General features: G+C 41.9%; 2 protein-coding genes across 2 annotated transcripts; both read left to right on the top strand.

Moving 5' to 3' along the window:
* Nucleotides 1-6,632: 6,632 nt before the first annotated feature.
* On the top strand, nucleotides 6,633-6,962 carry LOC106095688 (keratin-associated protein 19-2). The gene has a single exon (XM_013262985.1). It carries the CDS (start codon nucleotides 6,633-6,635, stop codon nucleotides 6,960-6,962), a length of 330 nt encoding a protein of 109 aa, XP_013118439.1.
* A 6,667-nt stretch (nucleotides 6,963-13,629) lies between these two features.
* LOC106095680 (uncharacterized) lies at nucleotides 13,630-13,949 on the top strand. Its single transcript, XM_013262973.2, has one exon. The coding sequence runs from the start codon at nucleotides 13,656-13,658 to the stop codon at nucleotides 13,947-13,949; it is 294 nt and encodes a 97-aa protein (XP_013118427.1). The 5' UTR covers nucleotides 13,630-13,655.
* Nucleotides 13,950-20,615: the final 6,666 nt, after the last annotated feature.

The following is a 20,615-nucleotide window of genomic DNA, read 5'->3' on the forward strand; positions in this document are numbered from 1 at the left end:
AGCATCTTTGAAAAAATACGGTCCAATGATTCCACCAGCGTACAAACCACACCAAACAGTGCATTTTTCGGGATGCATGGGCAGTTCTTGAACGGCTTCTGGTTGCTCTTCACTCCAAATGCGGCAATTTTGATTATTTACGTAGCCATTCAACCAGAAATGAGCCTCATCGCTGAACGGTGAATGAACACATTTCGAACCGAACACTGATTTTGGTAATAAAATTCAATGATTTGCAAGCGTTGCTCGTTAGTAAGTCTATTCATGATGAAATGTCAAAGCATACTGAGCATCTTTCTCTTTGACACCATGTCTGAAATCCCACGTGATCTGTCAAATACTAATGCATGAAAATCCTAACCTCAAAAAAATCACCCTTTACTAGACCACTCAATATCAGTATCAATCCCGAATTTGGTCCAAATCGGACCATATTTGAATAAAGCTGCTATAGGTGCATAAATAACGCATTTTTCATCGGATTATGACGAAAGATGGTTTACATATATACCCGAGGTGGTGGGTATCCAAAGTTGGGCCCGCCCGAACTTAATGCCTTATTACCTGCAGGTGCTAAGTTGCTAAGATTAAAAAAAATTTTAAAAAAAAAGATAATGATTGGACAGTCGTCTATGAAGTAAAATAAGAATCAATCAGTGATCAAAATTTGAAACTGGAATTAAATTTAAAGAGAGCAACTATTTCTAAATTTTGGTTCTTTGGCTTGTTTTAATTGCTATAATCCTGCAAATAGGAAAAGGACCAACTTATTTTTTCAGTGTATCAATCGCTGTATTCGACTTTTCCCAACTCTTTAGCCTTGGATTCTTGAAGTGCCCAATGGCCTCCTATGTTCAAACTTCTTTAACTCGAAGTTTATATAGCTATGATCCGGAGGCCATCGTAGTGCAGAAGTTAGCATGTCCGCCTTTGACGCTGAACGCTTGGGTTCGATTCCTGGCGAGAACATAACAAAATATTCGGCTGTGGTTATCTCCTCCCAATACTGGCGACATTTGTGAGGTACTATGCCATGTAAAAACTTCTCCCCAAAAAGATGTGGCACTACGGCACGTCGTTCGGACTCGGCTATAAACAGCAGGGTCCTTATCATTGAGCTTAAATTTGAATACGACAGCACTCATTAATATGTGAGAAGTTTCCTAAATGGAATGTTCATGGGCAAATTTGCATTTGTATGGATCATGCAATGCAGAAGCTGGCCTTCTTTAGTACTCCCCTTCCAGACATTGGGTAGCTCTGATTTTACTTCTTATACCCTCCACCATAGGATACAGTGGGGAAGGCCACCGCAGCGCAGAGGTTACCATGTCCGCCTATAACACTGAACGTCTGGTTTCGAATGCTGGCGAGACCATCAGAAATAATTGTCAGCAATGGTTTTCCCCTCCAAATAATGGCAACATTTGTGAGGTATTATGCCAAGCAAAAACTTCTCTCCAAAGAGGAGTCGCACTGCGGCACGCCGTTCGGACTCGGTAATAAAAAGGAGGCTCCTTATCATTGAGCTTAAACTTGAATACGACAGCACTCATTGATATGTGAGAAGTTTGGCCCTGTTCCTTAGTGAAATGTTCATGGGCAAAACTTGCAATATAGCATAGAATGGGGGTATACTAGTTTTGTCATTCAGTTTGTAACTCTTCGAAATATTCGTCTAAGACCCCATTAAGTACAAATATTCTTGATCGTCATGACATTTTAAGTCAATCTAGCCATGTCCGTCCGTCTGTCTGTCGAAAGCACGCTAACTTTCGAAGCTGCTTGAAATTTAGCACAATTACTTCGGTCGTGATGTAGTGTAGGTTGGGATTGTAAATGGGCCATATCGGTCCATGTTTTGATATAGCTGTTGTGTAAACCGATCTGGGGTCTTGACTTGGAGAGCCTCTGAGGGCGCAATTATTATCCGATTTGGCTGAAATTTAGCATGACGTATTTATTACTTCCAACAAGTGTGCGAAGTATGGTTCAAATCGGTCCTTAACCTGATATAGCTGCCATATAAACCGATCTTGAATCTTGACTTCATGGGCTAATAGAGTGCGCAATTGGCTGAACTTTGGTTTGACGTAGTTTGTTATGACTTTCAACAACTGTGCCAAATATGGTTGAAATCGGTCCATAACCTGATATAGCCGCCATATAAACCAAGCTGGGATCTTGACTTTTTGAGTAATTATTATGCGATTTGGCTGAAATTTTGTACAACTTTGACCTTAAATATATGTGTCAAATATGGTCTAAATCGGTCTACAGCCTGATACAGCTCCCATATAAACCGATCTGCCTATTTTATATATACATGTACAGACATAGCTGCCATTTAAACCGATCTTGGGTCTTGAATTCTTGAACCTCTAGATGGCGCAATTCTTATTCGATTGAAATGAAATTTTGCACGACGTGTTTTGCTGTGCCTTCCAACAACTGTGCTAACTTAGGTTCCGATCGGTCAATAACCTGATATAGCTGCCATATAAACCGATTTTGGATCTTGACTTCTTGAGCCTCTAGAGCGCGCAATTCTTATCCGATTGCAAAGAAATTTTGCACAACGTGTTTTGTTATGATATGCAACAACTGTGCCAAGTATGGTTCAAATCGGTTCATAACCTGATATAGCTGCCATATAAACCGACCTTGGGTCTTGACTTCTTGAGCCTCTAGAGGGAGCAATTCATATCCGATTGGAATGAAATTTTGCGCGACGTGTTTTGTCATGATATCCAACAACTGGGCCAAGTATGGTTCAAATCGGTTCATAACCTGATAGAGCTGCCATATAAACCGATCTTGGGTCTTGACTTCTTGAGCCTCTAGAGGGCGCAATTCTATAAATAACCTGATATAGCTGCCTTATAAAGCGATCTTGGGTCTTGACTTCTTGAACCAATAGAGTGCGAAATTCTCATCCGATTTTGCTGAAATTTTGCATGAGGTAATTTGTCATGACTTCCAATAACTGTGCTAAGTATGGTGCAAATCGGTACCTAACCTGATATAGCTGCCATATAAACCGATCTGTGATCTTGAGCTTGATCTTCTTGAGCCTCCAGAGTGCGCAATTCTCATCCGATTTGGAAGAAATTTTGTACAACGACTTCTCTCATGACCTTCAACATATGTTGCTAATATGGTATGAATCGATCAAAAACTTAATACAGCTCCCATATAAACCTATCTCCCGATTTTGCTTCTTGAGCCACTACAAGGCGCAATTCTTATCCGAATGAACTGAAATATTAGACAATGACTTCTACAATGTTCAGCATTCATTTATGGTCCGAATCGGATAATAACTTGATAAAGCTCCAATGGCATAACTGTTCTTATTCAATAGTCTTTGTTTGCCTAAAAAGAGATACCGCGCCTAGAAGTCGACAAATGCGATCCATGATGGAAAGTATATAAGATTCGGCCCGGCCGATCTTAGCACGCTCTTACTTGTTTGATATAGCTTTGTCCGTCTGTCTGTCCATGTATTCCATAATAGCCTCGTCGGATGCTATTAGGGAAATTGTGTCTGAGCCGAAAACCCTTTGGGCGATAAGAAGTTTCGACTCCTTTAAGTCGCTAGGCCCTGATGGTGTATCACCGTTTGAATTACAAGCTGTGTATGACAGACTGGTTCCCTGGCTTAGGGAGATATACTCTGCTCGTATCAGAATGTCATATATACCTGTGGGATGGAGGGACACGAAGGTCATTTTTATTCCGAAAGCAGGAAAACGCTACCAAACAAAGGCGAAAGATTTTCGTCCTATTAGTCTGTCATCCTTCATGATAGAGAGGTTGAGAGAAACTTATCTCTGGGCAAAGATCCCTGGAGATCGCCTATCTCGGCGGCAGCAGCATGCATATAGTAAAGGCAAATCCACTGAAATAGCCATTCACGACCTAGTCGTCTAAATAGAGGGTTCTCTCGCTATCAAGGAATATAAAATGGTAGCATTTCCTGACATTGAAGGTGCTTACAATAATGTAAAACCGACGTCAATCATGAAGGAGTAGGAGTTTTTAGGCTTCAACTCTGCCGTAAGAAAGTTTATTAATATAGTATTAATATTGTGTATTGGATCTGTGGATCCAAAAAGATGGGTCAGCAGAGGAACACCTCCTCCTCTACTTTGGACTATACCTATTAACAATATATTATTGTCTCTGGAAGATAAACGTGTAAAAGTGGTCGCGTATGCTGATGACGTGTCAATTGCGGTAAGGGGAAAGTTTTCCAGCTCTCTATGAGATATACTTCAGCATGCTCTACGTGCAACAGCGAAGTGGGCTACCGAAAGTGGTCTAGGTATAAATCCGTGCATGACAGAAGTAATTATTTGCAGCAGGAGATACAAGTTGCCTACAGTGGAACCTGTCTCATGGGAGGAGAGAATGTTCCATTTACAGAAAGCGCAAAATACCTGGTTGTTTTGCTGGACAGGAAATTGAACTTCAAATCCAACATTTTGGTAAAAGCAAGAAAGGCAACTCTTGCCCTATATAAATACCTGCAAGAGAGCAATTGGCAAAAGTTTGGAGTTTGGACAGCGTGTCATGCATTGGGTATATATTGCAGTTGTCAGACCTATAATGCTATATGGTGTTGTGGCTTGGTGGACGGAGCTTCAAAAGTCCACCTACTGCTCTATACTTAACCGGATCCAAAGAATGGCTTGTTTGTGCATCACAGCCGCACTGAGGATGACACCATCTGATGCACTGAATTTAATGCTACATCTTATGCCTCTGGCCATTGTGGCTACCCAAATTGCAGCGACCACTGCCATTGAAGTTAAGGGAGCTTTTTCATTGGTCATGTGGCGGCTACCGACATTGTGTTATCCATGATACAATATCCGATGTTCTAGGCAGTGAGGATTACACCCTACCTGAGCCGATTTTGATAAAAAGTACTGTACCACTATTCCTGATAGAACCATTTGGAACTACGATATCCCTGGTAAGAGAAGCTGCATAGACTTCTATCCGGCTAGTTCCAAACTAAATGACCAGGTGGGCTTTAGGGTGTACTCTAAAGATCTGGAATTGCTCATATCGAAAAGGTTACCCGACCACTGCAGTGTGTATCAAGCGGAGATCCTTGCAATTAAGGAAGTGGTGGAAAGGCTAAGATTTAATGTCATTACAACGCTTGGCATAAATGTCTTCTCAGACAGCCAGGCAGCCATTGAATCCCTGGAGGACGTATTTCTGAACACAAAAACCACCCTCGATTTTGGCAGATCTTTCAACGAGATGGCTGAACAGTACAAAATTCACCTGTTCTGGGTGCCGGGCCACAGAGATATCCAAGGGAATTGTAAAGCGGACAATTGTAAAGCGTGACTAGGAACTATCCTGCACATTCCAGGGATACTGGTATCTGTGGGTATACCTCTAGCGGCATGTAAGCTAAGTTTTCAGGATCAGGCCTAAAGGATAACGAATGATAGATGGTCACAAAGAGGGGGCAGTGAGCATTCCTATGCGATGTGGCCTAATCTAGACTTGACCAGGTTTACTGCTTTGCTGTCATTGGCTAGAGCAGACGTCTCAGTCATTGTGTTCGTCATGACAGGTCACTGTCTAATCTGAATGAATGTTGCCAGTAACGACTTTTACAGAAGCTGTGAGAATTTCGAAGAGGAAGAGACTATTGAACACCTTCTGTGTGTGTGTCCCGCATTAGCAGTCAGAAAGAGTTCCACTTTAGGTTCTCATTTCTTTGAGAACCGGTCTGATTTAGCGGTTGTGATCATTCAAAAGTTATTGGGGTTTTTAAAGCGATCTGTATGGTTCAACGGTAGGAAGTAGAGGGCATCTTCCTCCTTCTGTTCCTGTGATATCGCATAGATGCTGAGTATAGTTCAGCGGGGTTCATAAACTGCTTTAGCTCATATATAAACCAATCTCCCGATTAGACTCTTGAGAACCAGTACAGTGAATTTCTCATCGGTTATTGATAAGTTTTAAGTTTCTGCTTCGAAATGAAATTGTCCAAGGATATGGGCAAACTGGATTCAACGTGGAGGGTATATAAAATTCGGCCAAATCAAAGAGAACATCCTTTTTTAATTAATTTGTGCATGCTTATTTGGCAGTTATTCTTTTTTCCTTTTTTTTTAGAATTTTTAGTCTTCTATTTGCACATTTTGATACCGCTTTCTATGAAACCTTCCTTCGGGAATATACATTATTCAAATTTCTTTGATGGGGAGGTACCCGGCACCAACAAACTCCACATCATTTTATTTGTTTCGTTAATAAGATGCCGATTGTTATCGGCATCAAAGTCATTTATTGTCGAATTGTTTTTACAAATTCAAAAACGCAAAAATGCCATTGGAGAAGAGTCAAAAATCACATGCCAAAATTATCTACAATTTATAGGTTTAGATCATCCCAGCGCCCAGTCTAGACAAACACTTTGCGTAGGTTGGGAAGAAATTGACATTACCAAAACCGCTTTTTGGTGGCGACAAAAGTAGAGGCTAATATAAAAACCTTAGTTTTGTTGACAATCGGATTAGTTACGCAAAGAAATTCTAAGAGTTAGCCTAAGGCTTTGTTAATCAATAATTATTGGCGAAGAACCAGAGAAGAAATTTGACATGCGTCTGTTGCTATTGCTGTCATGTATTGCCTTCGTTTGGGTTGTAAGTACCGCACTACCTGCTGACAAGGAAGCGAAGGAAAACCCCGTTACATTATTGGATGTAGCCGATGCTGGTCAAAATCATGCAAAGAGTGCCGAACGCCAGACTAGATATTATGGATATGGATATGGTCCAGGTTGGGGCTGGGGTGGCGGTGGATGGGGCTACGGCGGTGGTTGGGGTTATGGTCGTGGATGGGGTTATGGCGGCGGCTGGGGCTATCCTGGCTATGGCTATGGCGGTGGTTTTTATGGCTATCCCGGATGGGGCTTTGGCTTTGGCTAAAACCAGAGAGCCTTTGTTTTGTGATATTGAAAAGAGAAAATAAATTAATTATTATATTACATAAAAACAAAAAATTTAACGGTTTTGTTTTCTTTGTTGTACCAAAAGCCTATGAGAGTCGGAAGTTTTAAGTTGTTTTTTCTTGGTGGAAAAAGGTTTTTGTTTTTTGCAACTTTCCTCAGAAAGTCCAGAAAAAAGTTATGATTACTAGATTGACTGCTAATTTCGTGTTGACTATCCGCTGTGCGAGTCGAGTGACTACTAGCCGAACCGGGCCCTCTACGCTGCGCCTACTTTAACTCTCTAATATCTTTTTAAGGTGGAGAACTTCGCCCTGTATGCCGACATCGAATTCGTGCCATTGTAGCCTATGACGCTGATCGCGTTCGAAAGCGGTGTTTATCCCCACTTCGGATGCAGTTATCGAATTCATGCCATTGTAGCCTATGACTATGACGCTGAGCGCGTTCAAATCCTGGCGAGAACATCAAACCAAGCGATGTTTATCCCCTCTTAATATTGGCGACATTTGCGAGGTACAATGCCATGCATGGTCATTTAAAAAACTTTTCCCCAAAGAGGTGTCGCAATGCGGGACGCCGTTCAGACTCGGCTATAAAAAAAGGTCCCTTACGATTGAGTTTAAACTTGAATCGGAAAGCACTCTTTGATGTGTGAAAATTTGTCCCTCCTCGGTTCCTGGTGGTTATGTTCTTCCTTAGGGTAATGTTCCCATTAGGGGAGGAATAGCACCTCAGAAATTTCTACCAAATATGGATATCAAATTCGATCATTATTCCCAACGGAAATGAAGTTCAGTTTAGGGGGTGCTTTAGGGCGTACCCCAAAACACTTGGCTCCAAAATTTGTAGCCAGAGGTACTTTGACCCAAATTTTAATACCATATTCGTTTTCTGGTCTCCAATACCTTTCATTTGATACCCTAATTGTGCCCATCGGACCACTTTCGGATATGGATGGCGTTTCTGGGATTAGGGGGAGGGTCAGCCTTCACCTGATATCTAAAAATTCTATAACCTATGTTTCCTTCCAGACAAACGTACACAATCCATGGAAATTTTAAGAAAATCGGTTTAGCCAAGTATCATATAGTCATAATGTGTTTAATGATTCCCATATTGTCTCGATCTTTTATTTTAGGGTAGTATTTTTGGGCTAAGGGGGAGGGTTCGCCCCCCTCGCGATATCAAAAAATTATGTAGCCTATGTTTCCTTCCAGACCAACCTACACAATCTGTGAAAATTTGAAGGTAATCGATGCAGCCGTTTTTGAGTCTATACGGAACAAACATACAAACCGACAAACAAACAAACATACATACATCTTTTCTGCATGCAGGTTAAGTTCTCGAACGGGCCAAATCGGACCATATTGGGATACAGCTTCTATATAGACCGATAGAGGGTCTGAAGCCATTGAAAGTTTAATTTATTACCCGCTTTTGCAGAAATTTAAAACAGTGAGTTGTATTAAGCCTCCCGAAATCCGACCCAAATATGGTTCAGAACGGACTTTATTTAGATATATCTGCCATATAGACCGATCTGCCGATCAAAGGTCTGAAACCCATAAAAGCTTAATTTTTACCCGATTTCGCTGATACTTTAACAAAGTGAATTGTTTTAAGCCTCCCGACATTCTACCTAAATATGGTTCAGATCGGACTTTATTTAGATATATCTGCCATATAGACCGATCTGCCGATCAAGGGTCTGAAGCCCATAAAAGCTTAATTTTTTGCACGATTTTGCTGAATTTTGAATTGTTTTAAGCTCCCCGACATCCGACCTAAATATGGTTCAGATCGGACTATATTGAGATATAGCTAAATATAGTCCGGCCGATACGGGATAACTATGAGTACCACACAGGCTGGAGCACCACACAGACTAGCTGTCATATAGCCCGGCCGATACGGGATAATTAAGAGCACCACACAGGCTGGAACTTTGAGCTCCGACTTGTGTGAGGTCCATCGTTATCACGGGAAGCTTAGCTGAAAGCTACCGGGGCGCGTTCACAGTTTGCGGATGGTGGAAAGCTCCGTTTTTATGCGGAGCAAATGCGGCCGCGGGCAGTCAACGATTTTCGAGAGCAGAGTCTCAGTGAGGAGTCAGGTGGCACTGGCTCTTAATTACATACCAATGATACTCGAGATGACAAGGCGAGTTATTGTCACCTTCAAATAACCAATGGCCAACATCAGCGTCTGTTCCCAGGTTGGGGGCGGCTGGAGGCGAGCGTCGGATCTTGGAGCAAGCGGCTCGCAACAACGAGGGATACATGTGCAATCCCACAAAACCCATGCGGTTGGGGCGCTGGACCAGTAACCCGCCCCCGAAAAACTATGAGAACTACTATGAGAAACAAAGGAATAGTAAAAACGGACCCTCCCCAACGTTGACGACCCACGCAAACGAAAAATGGACCATGATTTGCGGATCTGCACCTGGAATATCCGCATTCTTTATAGAGAAGGTGCAATATACGCGCTGGCGGATGTATTAGAGAAGTACAAGGCAGATATTACAGCCTGGTCTGAAGCCCATGAAAGCTTTATTTATTACCCAATTTCGCTCAGGAACGGCTGAAACGTTTTTTTTTTTTAAATTTTCACAGATGGTGCATAATGATCCTGTGGTGAAAATAGGGTACTACATTTTTTGATATCTGAAGGGGGGGCGGACCCTCCCCCTTAGCCCAATGTTCAGAAACGCCAGATCTCGAAGATGGGTGGTGCGATATAAGCGAAATTTTGTGTGCTCTCTTATTGTAATCTCTAAACAAAAATTTGATATCCAAATTTCGGATGGGGTACCTAGGGGGGCGCCCCACCTCGAAAACCTACCAAATATATTTATGAACCAATCACGACGATATGGAACTCAAATGAAAGGTATTTTAGATTAGAAAACGTATCTGATATCCAATTGTGGGACCAAGTGGGGGACCACCCGAACCCCAAAACACCCCTAAATCGGACATATTTACCAACCATGGCAATATGAAAGGTATTTGCAAGTAAAATACAAATCTGATATCCAAATGTGGGACCAAGTTTCTGGGGCTTAAATAAAATAAATTAATAAAATATTTGAGTGTAGTATAGGAATCAGGTATCCAATCATCTTCAATCCGCATCCGTAATATATTATTTATGGTGGTCATCCAAAGTAGTGGCGATAAAATGGCCCCCTGAGGCCTGCCTTTTGCCTCTTTCTCCAATGTTAATGCAAACCGCCAGTATGTACGTTTAGGCATCGAGGGCTCTACCTCGTGCACGGTAGTCTCCTCCGACCTTTCCTTGAAAAAGGCTTGCTGTTTGTATGGGTGCTCTACTTTTTATCATGGTTTTGAGTAGAAGGGGCTTAAGGCTTATAGGTCTGTAGGCCCTTGGAGTCTCATAACTTGCCTTACCGGGCTTGAGTATAAATACCACCCTTGCCTCCTGCAGGCTGTGAAAATGCAGGCCAAAGGGGAGCCAGATTGTCTTCCTCTTTCTGTAGTAAAGCCGGAAATGTATCCATCAGGTCCGGGTGACTTAAATGGTTTGAAGCTCCTCAAAGCATCCTTTACCATAAATTCGGTTATCATTAGCCTTCGATCAAGCTCATTATTCCAAGTTTCCGGTGTCTTCGTGAGTCCCGTCGTATCCTGTGGAAATTTGGTTTTTATCAGAAGCCTCAACATGTCCTCCATTGTTTCTGCTCTCACTCCCATGTTATCTAATACGGTTTCAGTTTGAACATGGGTTTTTGGGAGAAACTTTTTCATCTTGACGGCGAAATTGACTCTATCGGCCTGTTCGCAGAAAAGTTTCCTATAGGCACGCGGTTTGCTGCTCTGGTTATCTTATTGTTTTCCTGCCATATAAACCGATCTGGGATAATGAGTTCTAGAGGCACTAAAGGACACAATTCTTATCCGATTTGGCTGAATATTTGCATGAGATGTTACAGTTTCTAACAACTGTGCCAATTATGGTTCAAATCGGTCCATAACCTGACATAGCTGTCATATAAACCGATATGGGGTCTTGACTTCTTGAGCCTCTAGAGGGCGCAATTGCTATCCGATTTGACTGCAATTTTGCATGCAGTGTTTCGCTATGACGTCCAACAACCGTGCCAAGAACGGTGTAAATCGGCCATAAAAACCGATCTTGGATCTTGACTTCTTGACCCATTAGAGGGCGCAATTCCTATCCGATTTGGCTGAAATTGCATGAGGTGTTTTGTTATGACTTCCAACAACTGTGCCAAATATGGTTCAAATCGTTCCATAACCTGATATAGCTGCCATATAAACCGATCTGGGATCTTGTCTTCTTAAGCCTCAAGAGGGCGTAATTATTATCCGATTTGGCTGAAATTTTGCACAACAACGGCTTCTCTCATTACCGATCTCCCTATTTTACTATTTGAGCCCCTAAAAGGCCCAATTCTTATTCGATTTCGCTGAAATTTTACACATAGACTTCTACTGTGGTCTCCAACACTCAATTCAATTAGCATAGCAATTCTTCTCTTTTATGCTTTGTTTGTTAAAAAAGAGAAACCGGGAAAGAACTCGACAAATGCGATCAATGATGGAGGCTATATAAGATTCGGCCCGGCCGAACTTAGTACGCTTTTACTTGTTCTGGATGATTGGGTTTTCCTGAAGAGGACAACTATCTTCGAAAGACTCCATTAGTGCAGTCGTGATCCGGTTGACATTGTCTTCTTTGTTTGGACAATCTAAATTATCTTGCCCAAGTAGTTGTGAGTTGTCTTCCGAATTTTGGCCAGTTGGTTTTCCACTTTTTACGGAAGCTTATCGGATTCGGCGTTGGTCGTGCTATTCTATACCTAATGTAGCGATGGTCTGAGAAAGCTGAGGGCTCCCTTAGTGTATGTCCATAGTGGCATGGGGCGGATTAATTTCCGCTCCCTCTTTTCAACCTTACCTAACCTTACCTAGTCTCACATTAATTCGTGTATGATGTTGATGATGCCATCCTTATTGTAACTACGGTGCACTAACAAGACAATCTTTGTATCCGGCTGAGTAGTAAACAGTAGTTGTACTTTTGAAACGCCGTCCACCAAACTGCAACACCATATAGCTTAATATCTTAAGGCGGGCGGACTCTCCCCCCTACCCCAAAAATAAAAGTGGGGCGATCGGGGCAATATGGGACTCAAATGAAAGGTATTCGGGAGTAGAATACTATTTTGTTATTAAAATTTGGGTCCAAGTAACTAGGGGGCTGTCCCGACCCCAAAACCCCTTCAAATAGGCATATTGTACGATAATGACCATATGGGACTCTATTGAAATGTATTCGGGAGTAGATTATGAGTATGGTCTGGAAGAAGGAATAGGCTATATAATTTGTTGATATTGGAAGGGGCCGGATCCTCCTCCGTTACCCCAAACACATCGCCCAAAATCAAGGTTGAACGATCGGGACAGTATGGGTATCAAATGAAGTGTATTGGATAGTAGAATACGGATATGTTATTAAAAGTTGGGTCCAAGGAACCCCAGGGCCACTACAACCTCAAAAGTTCCCCCAAACAAACATATTGGACGTACATATCAACATGGGACTCAAATAAAAGGTATTCCGGAGAATATTACGAATATGACATAAAAAATTATATCCTAGTTTTTGAGGGTCGACCCACCCCCAAGAGGCTACCCAAAAGAGAATTTTATTCGGTCATAGTTGATTACGAAAAGTTCATTAAACTTTGTATCCAATTATCTAGGTGGCGCCTTAAGTCAAAAACTCCCCTCCAATAGATTATTTGACCAATTCAAACAATGGGGGATCAAATGATAGATATTTTTGAGTAGAGTGCGTCAAACCAATAGCTGCTCAAGTGGCATATGGAGTGTGGAGCACAACCCTCATATAGACTCCCTCCACCAAACGGCCGTATACACCCAATCATGACAATATGGGGTTCAATTAGAGGTATAAGGCTGTGGACTGCGATTCTGATGTCATCATATATCTAGCCGACCACCTCACCCCAAAACAGTCGATCAATCATAATGACCTAACAGGACTCTGTGATTTAATTAATATGTGGGGACACATATAAATGTAGGCCGCCATACCCCAAAAATTATGACGTTCCGCATGATAGGATACAGCCAGTGCACGGTGATTTAAACCCCCAACATTTGGCAATTGCCACCTTGCAACACTTGCCCTATATACTTGAAGTTCAATGTCAGGTATTTTGCGCTTTCATTAAATGGTCTATACGGCCTATACATGCTTTGCGTCTAACCTAATTTTGAGATTTTGATTTTTGATTTATAGATTGTGGGTCGCTTTGTTACACATACCAGATATTCTACAATCAGGTTTTGCTTATGTAGAAATTACAAATTAAACGAGAGTTACAGAACATTAGACAATATAAATTATTTATTTTTATTGCCGTTGCTGCGTTTACGCAAATGCGTTAATATTTGAGACAAATACCTAATGTGGAAATACCCCCACATACACATTGCACGTAGCTACCTATATTTCGTTAAGTACAAATTGTAAAAAGAAAAGATTTTGAACTTTGTTTTAGAGAATATAAAAACTCTGTTGTTCGTTTTCAAAGACCAGTCAACAGCTGGATTTCTAACATTTTACAACTGTCTACAAATCGATTAACAAAATGAAGCTTTTAATTATATTGTCATTTGTTGCCTTAGTATGGGCTGTTGCTGCCTTACCTGCTGCCAAAGATGTGAAGGCGGACCCCATTGCTTTGTCGGATGTTGCTGATCTCGGTGCCAGTCACTCGAATGAAGCTGAACGTCAAGTTCGCCATTATGGAGGATGGGGTGGTGGCTGGGGACCACGCTGGGGAGGCGGTTATGGCGGATATGGCCGTGGAGGATTCGGCGGTTATGGCGGTTTTGGCGGTTATGGCCGTGGTGGTTATGGAGGATATGGATGGGGTCGGTAAAAACAGTCAGACTTCTTCATCTTCAGATGTTGTTTGATTGTTATGGAATAAAAATATATCGAAGTTTTTGATGTGTCAAATATTTTGGTTTTATTTACTACCCTATTGAATCTAAGAAAACGCAAGGATTTAGCCTTGATCGACGATTAACATGGGTTGAAGACAAATGTAAGCATTTTTATGCCATACAGCACCACTGTGGTACGGGGTATTATAACCTAGAGCATTTGTTTGTAACACCCTAAAGGAAGAGAGATAGGCCTATTGATAAGCATACCGATCGACTCAGAATCACTTTCTGATTCGATTTAGCTATGTCCTTCTGTCTGTCCATGTTAATTTGTGTACAAACTACAGGTCGCAATTTTCATCCGATCGTCTTTGGTACAGTCATGTTTTTCGGTCTATAGACGAAGCCTATTGAAATTGGAAAAAAATCGGTTCAGTTTTGGATATAGCTCCCATATATATGTTCGTCCGTTTTTCAGTAATAATGCAATAAAATAGTCATTTGTTAACTGATTTTCTCGAAATTTGGCAGGAAAGGTTTTCTCTGGACTCTCGACATTACTGGTGTATTTCATAGAAATCGGTTCAGATTTAGATATAGCTGTCATATATGTGCATCGCCCGATTTGTATACCCTACACCACTACTGTGGTACAGGATATTATAACTTAGTGAATTAGTTTGTAACACCCAAAAGGAAGAGAGAAAGACCCATTGATAAGTATACCGATCGACTCAGAATCACTTTCTGATTCGATTTAGCTATGTCCGTCTGTAAGTCTGTCTGTCTGTCCGTCCGTCTGTCCATGTCAATTTGTGTACAAAGTACAGGTCGCAGTTTTCATCCGTTCGTCTTCAAATTTGGTACAGGCATGTTCGTCTGATTTTGAGAAATATTGCAAAAAAGTGATCATTTGTTATCCGATTCTATCGAAATTTTGCAGGAAGGATTTTCTTATGACTCCCAGTATTACTGGTGAATTTCATAGAAATCGGCTCAGATTTAGATATAGCTGTCATATATGAATATCGCCCGATTTTCACTTTAAGAGCCACTGCAAGCGCATTTATTGACCAATCTTGCCAAAATTTTGCACAGCGCTTTCCTCGACGACTACTACATTATTTGAGAATTTTGTTCGGAATCGGTTCAGAATTAGATATTGCTCCCATATATATGTTCGTCCGAAATTTGGCAGGAAGGATTTTCTTATGACTCTTGACATTACTGGTGAATTTCATAGAAATCGGTTCAGATTTAGATATAGCTTTCATATATGTGTATCGTCGGATTTTCACTTGGAGAGCCACTGCAAGCTCATTTTTTGCCCAAACTTGCCAAAATTTTGCACAACGCTGTTCTTGACTAGTACCACATTATGTGAAAATTTTGCCCGAAATCGGTTTAGATTTAGATATGACTCCCATACATATGTTCGTCAGATTTTGGGTAATTTGCAATAACGTTGTCATTTGTTTACCGTAGTTATTACAGTTTGAACATATATGCTCGAAATCTGATACGGGTTGTTTAATAACCCATCTGAAAACATCCGGCGAGGTCCATCAAAAATGGTTCAGATAAAGCCTTCCTTAATTTATGGTAAAGGAAGGCTTGAGAAGCTTGCAACCTCTTAAGTCACCCGGACCTGATGGGATATTTCCCGCCTTAACACAGAACCTGGTGGCAGGAGGATTTAACGTGATTTTTATCCAGGAACCATGGGTGTATAGAAGAATGGTTCATGGACTACGAATTACTGTAGTTAAACTACTCGAGGGTACGGGCAATGGGAAATACAGAACCTGTTTTCATAGCAAAGAGTAGTCTAAGTGTTCTTCTACTTCTATCACTAAGCAATGAAGATTTGATAGTAGCCAGCCTTGAATTTATATATATAGCTTCCCTATATATGACACAAGATTCAGAGATGCCACCTTGATGCCTTAAGTTGCTGGTTGAAGCCCCTACTGCACGGAAAAAGAGCCTCATTGTAGGAAGTGATGCTTATGCACATCGCTGGATATGGGGAAGTTCGGATGTCATGGAGAGGGATACGTTAGGTAAGGTTAGGTTGAAAAGAGGGTGCATATAATTAATAAACCAGTAATCGGCTTGTTGTACGATCTAAAAACTATAAAGTAACCTCTAAAAAGAAATCTTCTTCGTTAATCTCCTTCTTACACAGCAAGACTGTTCGTGGCATTACCGTCCTGGTTGTTATTGCCCTCGTGGCAATTTAATTGTCGGTAAAGATGTTCACACTCGACGTTCTCGCGTTAGCACCACACCACCTCACGTATTCCGTGATCGCCCGGATCTCCGCCTGCATAAGCGTATTATGGTCAGGCAGTCTAAAACAGATCTTAGTCCCTGGGTTCTCAATGTAAACCCCCAGGACCACTCTATCCTCTAGCTTTGATCGATCCGTGTAACATGATCTTCCAGATGGCAATACTAGGGTTCCGTCAATCCAAGGCTGTGCCGATGGCAGCAGTGCCTCGACTTCAAGGTTCATCTCGGTGTGTTAAATTGGCCCACCTTCGTCTTCCTCGTGAACAGACATATTTCGGTCTTCTCTGGGTTAACATTGAGAACTCTGGGTTAACATTGAGAACTCTAGCCCAGTCATATGCCATATACAAAACCCTGTCGGCCCCTTCTGCATAGCTCGTTCGGATCCTTACCCCTTAGAAGTATTATAACATCGTCTGCGTAGCATTCGGGTTCAAATCCCTCCTCAGTTAGCAACCGTAATAGGTCATTTATGGTGGTCACCCATAGAAGTGGCGATAAAATGCCTCCTGTGGCGTGTCCTGTACCACTTTCCCCCTTATATTTATGCCATGGGACACAATTTATCCACCTGTTCCTTAGCATATGGTTTATTCCGTCTCTAAGGACCGGGTCCACCCGGTACTGATCTAAGGATTGGATCAATGTGTCGGTCCGCACATTGTTAAAAACCCCCTCGATTTCAATGCATTCCGCCAGTATGTACGTTTTGGCATCAAAGGATTCTTCTATTTTATGCACAACCTCGTGCAGGGCAGTCTCCACCGACCTTCCCTTGGGGAGGTTGCTCTTCGAGCTTATTATGTCAAAATCTGGCGATTTGTAATAAAGGAAATAAACCGAACTTTGTTACCAAACAAATTTTTTTGAAAAATTTTAAAGTAGCCGTTAAGTGGAGCGGACGTGTTTCCATTTCGCTCCTCAAAGAAAATTGTCCGTATCTTGGAATAGGAACTACCTATTACGAAAAAATGTTAAAGCCTTTTTGGAGGAGACTCAAAATAAACTCCAAAGACCTCCCCTTCCATAAGTGTGGGTGCCTTGGCATCTGTAGTCGAGAGTAATGCTTCGTGCGCACAATCAGTCATCAGACCAACAAATGAGGAAGAGACCTATAAACCAGAGGGATGCAAAGTTCGTGCCCAGCCTTTGAGGGGTTTTCGATTCAGATTCAGGCAGCGACATTGTCAACGAAACAGTCATCGCAGTCGAATCGAGAGATGAGTATAGCAGGATAACGGCAGAAGTGAGCAATGGCTTTGCTAAGCTCACAAGCAGACCGAAAAAGCAATCCGGTGCACGACGAAGGAGACAGAGATATGTGTACCGGCAGCGAAATCGGCCGAAAGAGCAAGATGCTGGAAGGGATAGAACTGACATTTTAGACACTTATACGGAAGCTGGAAAGAGAATCAGATCTCCCGAAAAGCATAACACTGCTAAAATGCTGAAGAAGAAAAAGAGCTCCCCGCTTTCAAGTACTCTGGGAAGACCAAGCCTGCTCTCCCGCAATAGAGATACCAGATAGTGTCATGTGGAGGGAGACAAAATCGGAACAGCAACGAAGGAAGTGCGCACGGCCCCTGGGTCTTCATGGAGGACTGTGACTTCCAAAAGGATGCCAAAGCCATCACGGAAAGGGAAGATGGTCGCTGAGAAAGGTAAGGAGCTTCCCTCTTACGCCGGAGTGAGGCGTTTGGTAAATGAGTCCCTGATGTGGCATTTGATAAACGAACGGGTTATCGAACATGTGTTGAACTGTGAAGGGGTCCACCCATACGTATTATGAGCTGCGAGCATAGGGGGAACATCTTAACGCTGTGCTTTGCGTCAGCAGAATGTATTGATACCGTCAAAAAGCTCGTTGGAAGTATCCACACTCTAAAGGCGACGGTCTTCATCAAGGATGTGGGCGGCGAAATCGCGACGGAACGCATGATGGAAGTCTTAAAGAAGCAAAACCAAGATTTGGTCGTAGAAAAAATGAAGTTTTCCATAGGGAGGCGAAGGAGGAAGGAACTCTTCTTGTGGTGGGTATTGATCAAGTCACCGTGACAAGTTTGGTTAAGACTAAGGGCTTGGCGTACTACGGGGCCATGGCCATCTTTTTTAAGATTGGAAATACAAGGACAATCAACTATCTTCATATTGAGCCATCAGGCAGTACAGTGGCGGGACACTCAATACCACGTAACGGACATGGGGCCGACGAAGAGACAATCACCGACTCTCTCAATATTAGGAAGACTAAGATAAGCAAAGATCCTAATAGCAAAATATCAGGCAGTAAAGAGGCGAGGTAACCAACACAGCCTAACGAACATGGGCCCGACTTTTAACGTATGCCTACAACCTATAAGTAAAGTCTTCAGGATTTGGACCGAAGGACAACGAATGTCCTTCGGCCTAATGAAGTCTTGAGGTGGTCTACCGCGTTGCTGTCACTGGCAAGAATTGACGTCTTAGTCATTGTGTCCGACATTACAGGTCACTGTCTAATCGGAAAATATGCTGAAAGATTTAAGGTTGCTATTGACGACTTTTGCAGAAGCTGTGAGGACATCGAAGAATAAGAGAGGACATCGAAGAATGTGTGACCCGCACTGGCAGTCAGAAGGAGTTCCACTTTAGGTTCTCATTGGGCTTTTTAAAGCGATCTGGATGGTTCAACGGTAGGAACTAGTAGGCATTTCCTTCTTCTGTTCCTGTGGTATCACAATGGACGAAAACGACTAAGTGAGTCTGGTGGCACTCTGCCGTCGTCGTCATCAGACTCACTTAGTCGTGTCGTCAGACTCATCGCGTGTCGTCGTCGACGAAGACGACACGCGGATGTTGAGGATAGCCACTGATTTTATTAGGAAATGAAACCAAACTAGCAAGGAGGTTAGTCTGCTAGTAAGTTCAAGCGACGGTAAGCATAACTATGGAGCGATTACAGAATATGAAACCAACCGTGCCATTCTAGCCATTGTCGGAGCGGTATCTACACCTATGAAAGATAGGATAGATGACAAAGTTGAATGCTTCAATTCTGAACTAATTACACCGATCTAGTCATAGCAGGGAATAGATTTTGCAACGTCCTTGCGAGCATCCAGCCCTCTACCAGCCTAAAAGGGACAACCGAGCCAAACTGCCCGAAATACCGAGGGGTTGGATGGAAGTTCTAAAATTCTGGTAGAAGAAAAGCCACTACGCCCTGAATCCAAGGAAGCAGGATGCTCCAAGGTGTTTAGAACGAAGGACACATTTTGAGCTAAAGACACCATATTCAAGAAGCCGAACATTTAACGGAAACCAAGTGTCTGCAATGAAAGCTGCATAAAGATGGCCTTTGTTTCGCCGTATCAGAATGTTTTGAAGTATGCTGCAAAGGAGATTCCTTTCTTACCGCAGGGAGATGTTTTCAATCACCGACCTGCCAAGCAGGAGATACCTTGAAGTGGCTCAGAGGCTACGTGGCTAGCATGGCCGTATTGGATGGTGCTAAGGCTTATCCTAGAAAAGAGCTGGTTTATATATCCGCTGGTTTATAAAAAAAGAGAAGGCAGTCCAGAATAAGAGCTTTGATTACTGGCACGATATTTAGTCTCCATATCAACCAATCTCAGGATTTGGCTCCTATAAGTTTTCGTTATTGCCAGATTTGGCTAAAATGAGGTGGGTGAAGTACACTTGTGTCCTCCAATACTCACAGCCTCAATAGACTGATTAATAGATATATTAAAAACCGATATGACTTCTTGAGATCATAAAAGCCGTAATCAATAATCGATATGATTGTTTCAAAATAATTCAAATACACAGTGAGTTAGCAAGGCTAAATTTTTAGCTGCAACCATGTTCGTGGGTCACTAAGATTCGGCCCGACGAATTTAATTTAATACATTTAAAACTTCTGAATTAGGGTATAAGCATGTTTGCCCCGATTTCAAGCCTAAGATATATTTGGCTTATATGCTTGCTTCTAAAGTAACAAAACAAAAGACAACCCCATTTGACCTTTTTTCGATGTGGTTACGCTACAAATTGCAATCCAGTTTTGCATTGTCCAAATTGTTTCGTTTATTATTTACAATAAACGTTATAATTTTTTTTCTTTACGATGCTAATGCGTTTGTAAAAATACAATACAATACAAATGCGTTAATTTATGGTACAAACATACTTCAGGGGATTTTTTCATTTTGTCAATCTATTGAAATTTGAGTACTGGAAAATGGGTAGTAGCCCACATTTGATCTACAACAAATTCAGGAAAGTATAAAAGCTCCGAGTTCTGACTCCAAAAATCAGTCATCACTTAAAGCAACAACATTTTACATTTACTTTGGTAATTGAAACCGAAGAGGGAGAAA

This window comes from Stomoxys calcitrans, chromosome 5 (genome assembly GCF_963082655.1).
Source record: "Stomoxys calcitrans chromosome 5, idStoCalc2.1, whole genome shotgun sequence".
Taxonomy (NCBI): domain Eukaryota; kingdom Metazoa; phylum Arthropoda; class Insecta; order Diptera; family Muscidae; genus Stomoxys; species Stomoxys calcitrans.

Bases quoted from the DNA above. Each gene is read 5' to 3' on its own strand.
- LOC106095680 (XM_013262973.2), top strand. From the start codon at position 13,656: ATGAAGCTTTTAATTATATTGTCATTTGTTGCCTTAGTATGGGCTGTT.
- LOC106095688 (XM_013262985.1), top strand. From the start codon at position 6,633: ATGCGTCTGTTGCTATTGCTGTCATGTATTGCCTTCGTTTGGGTTGTA.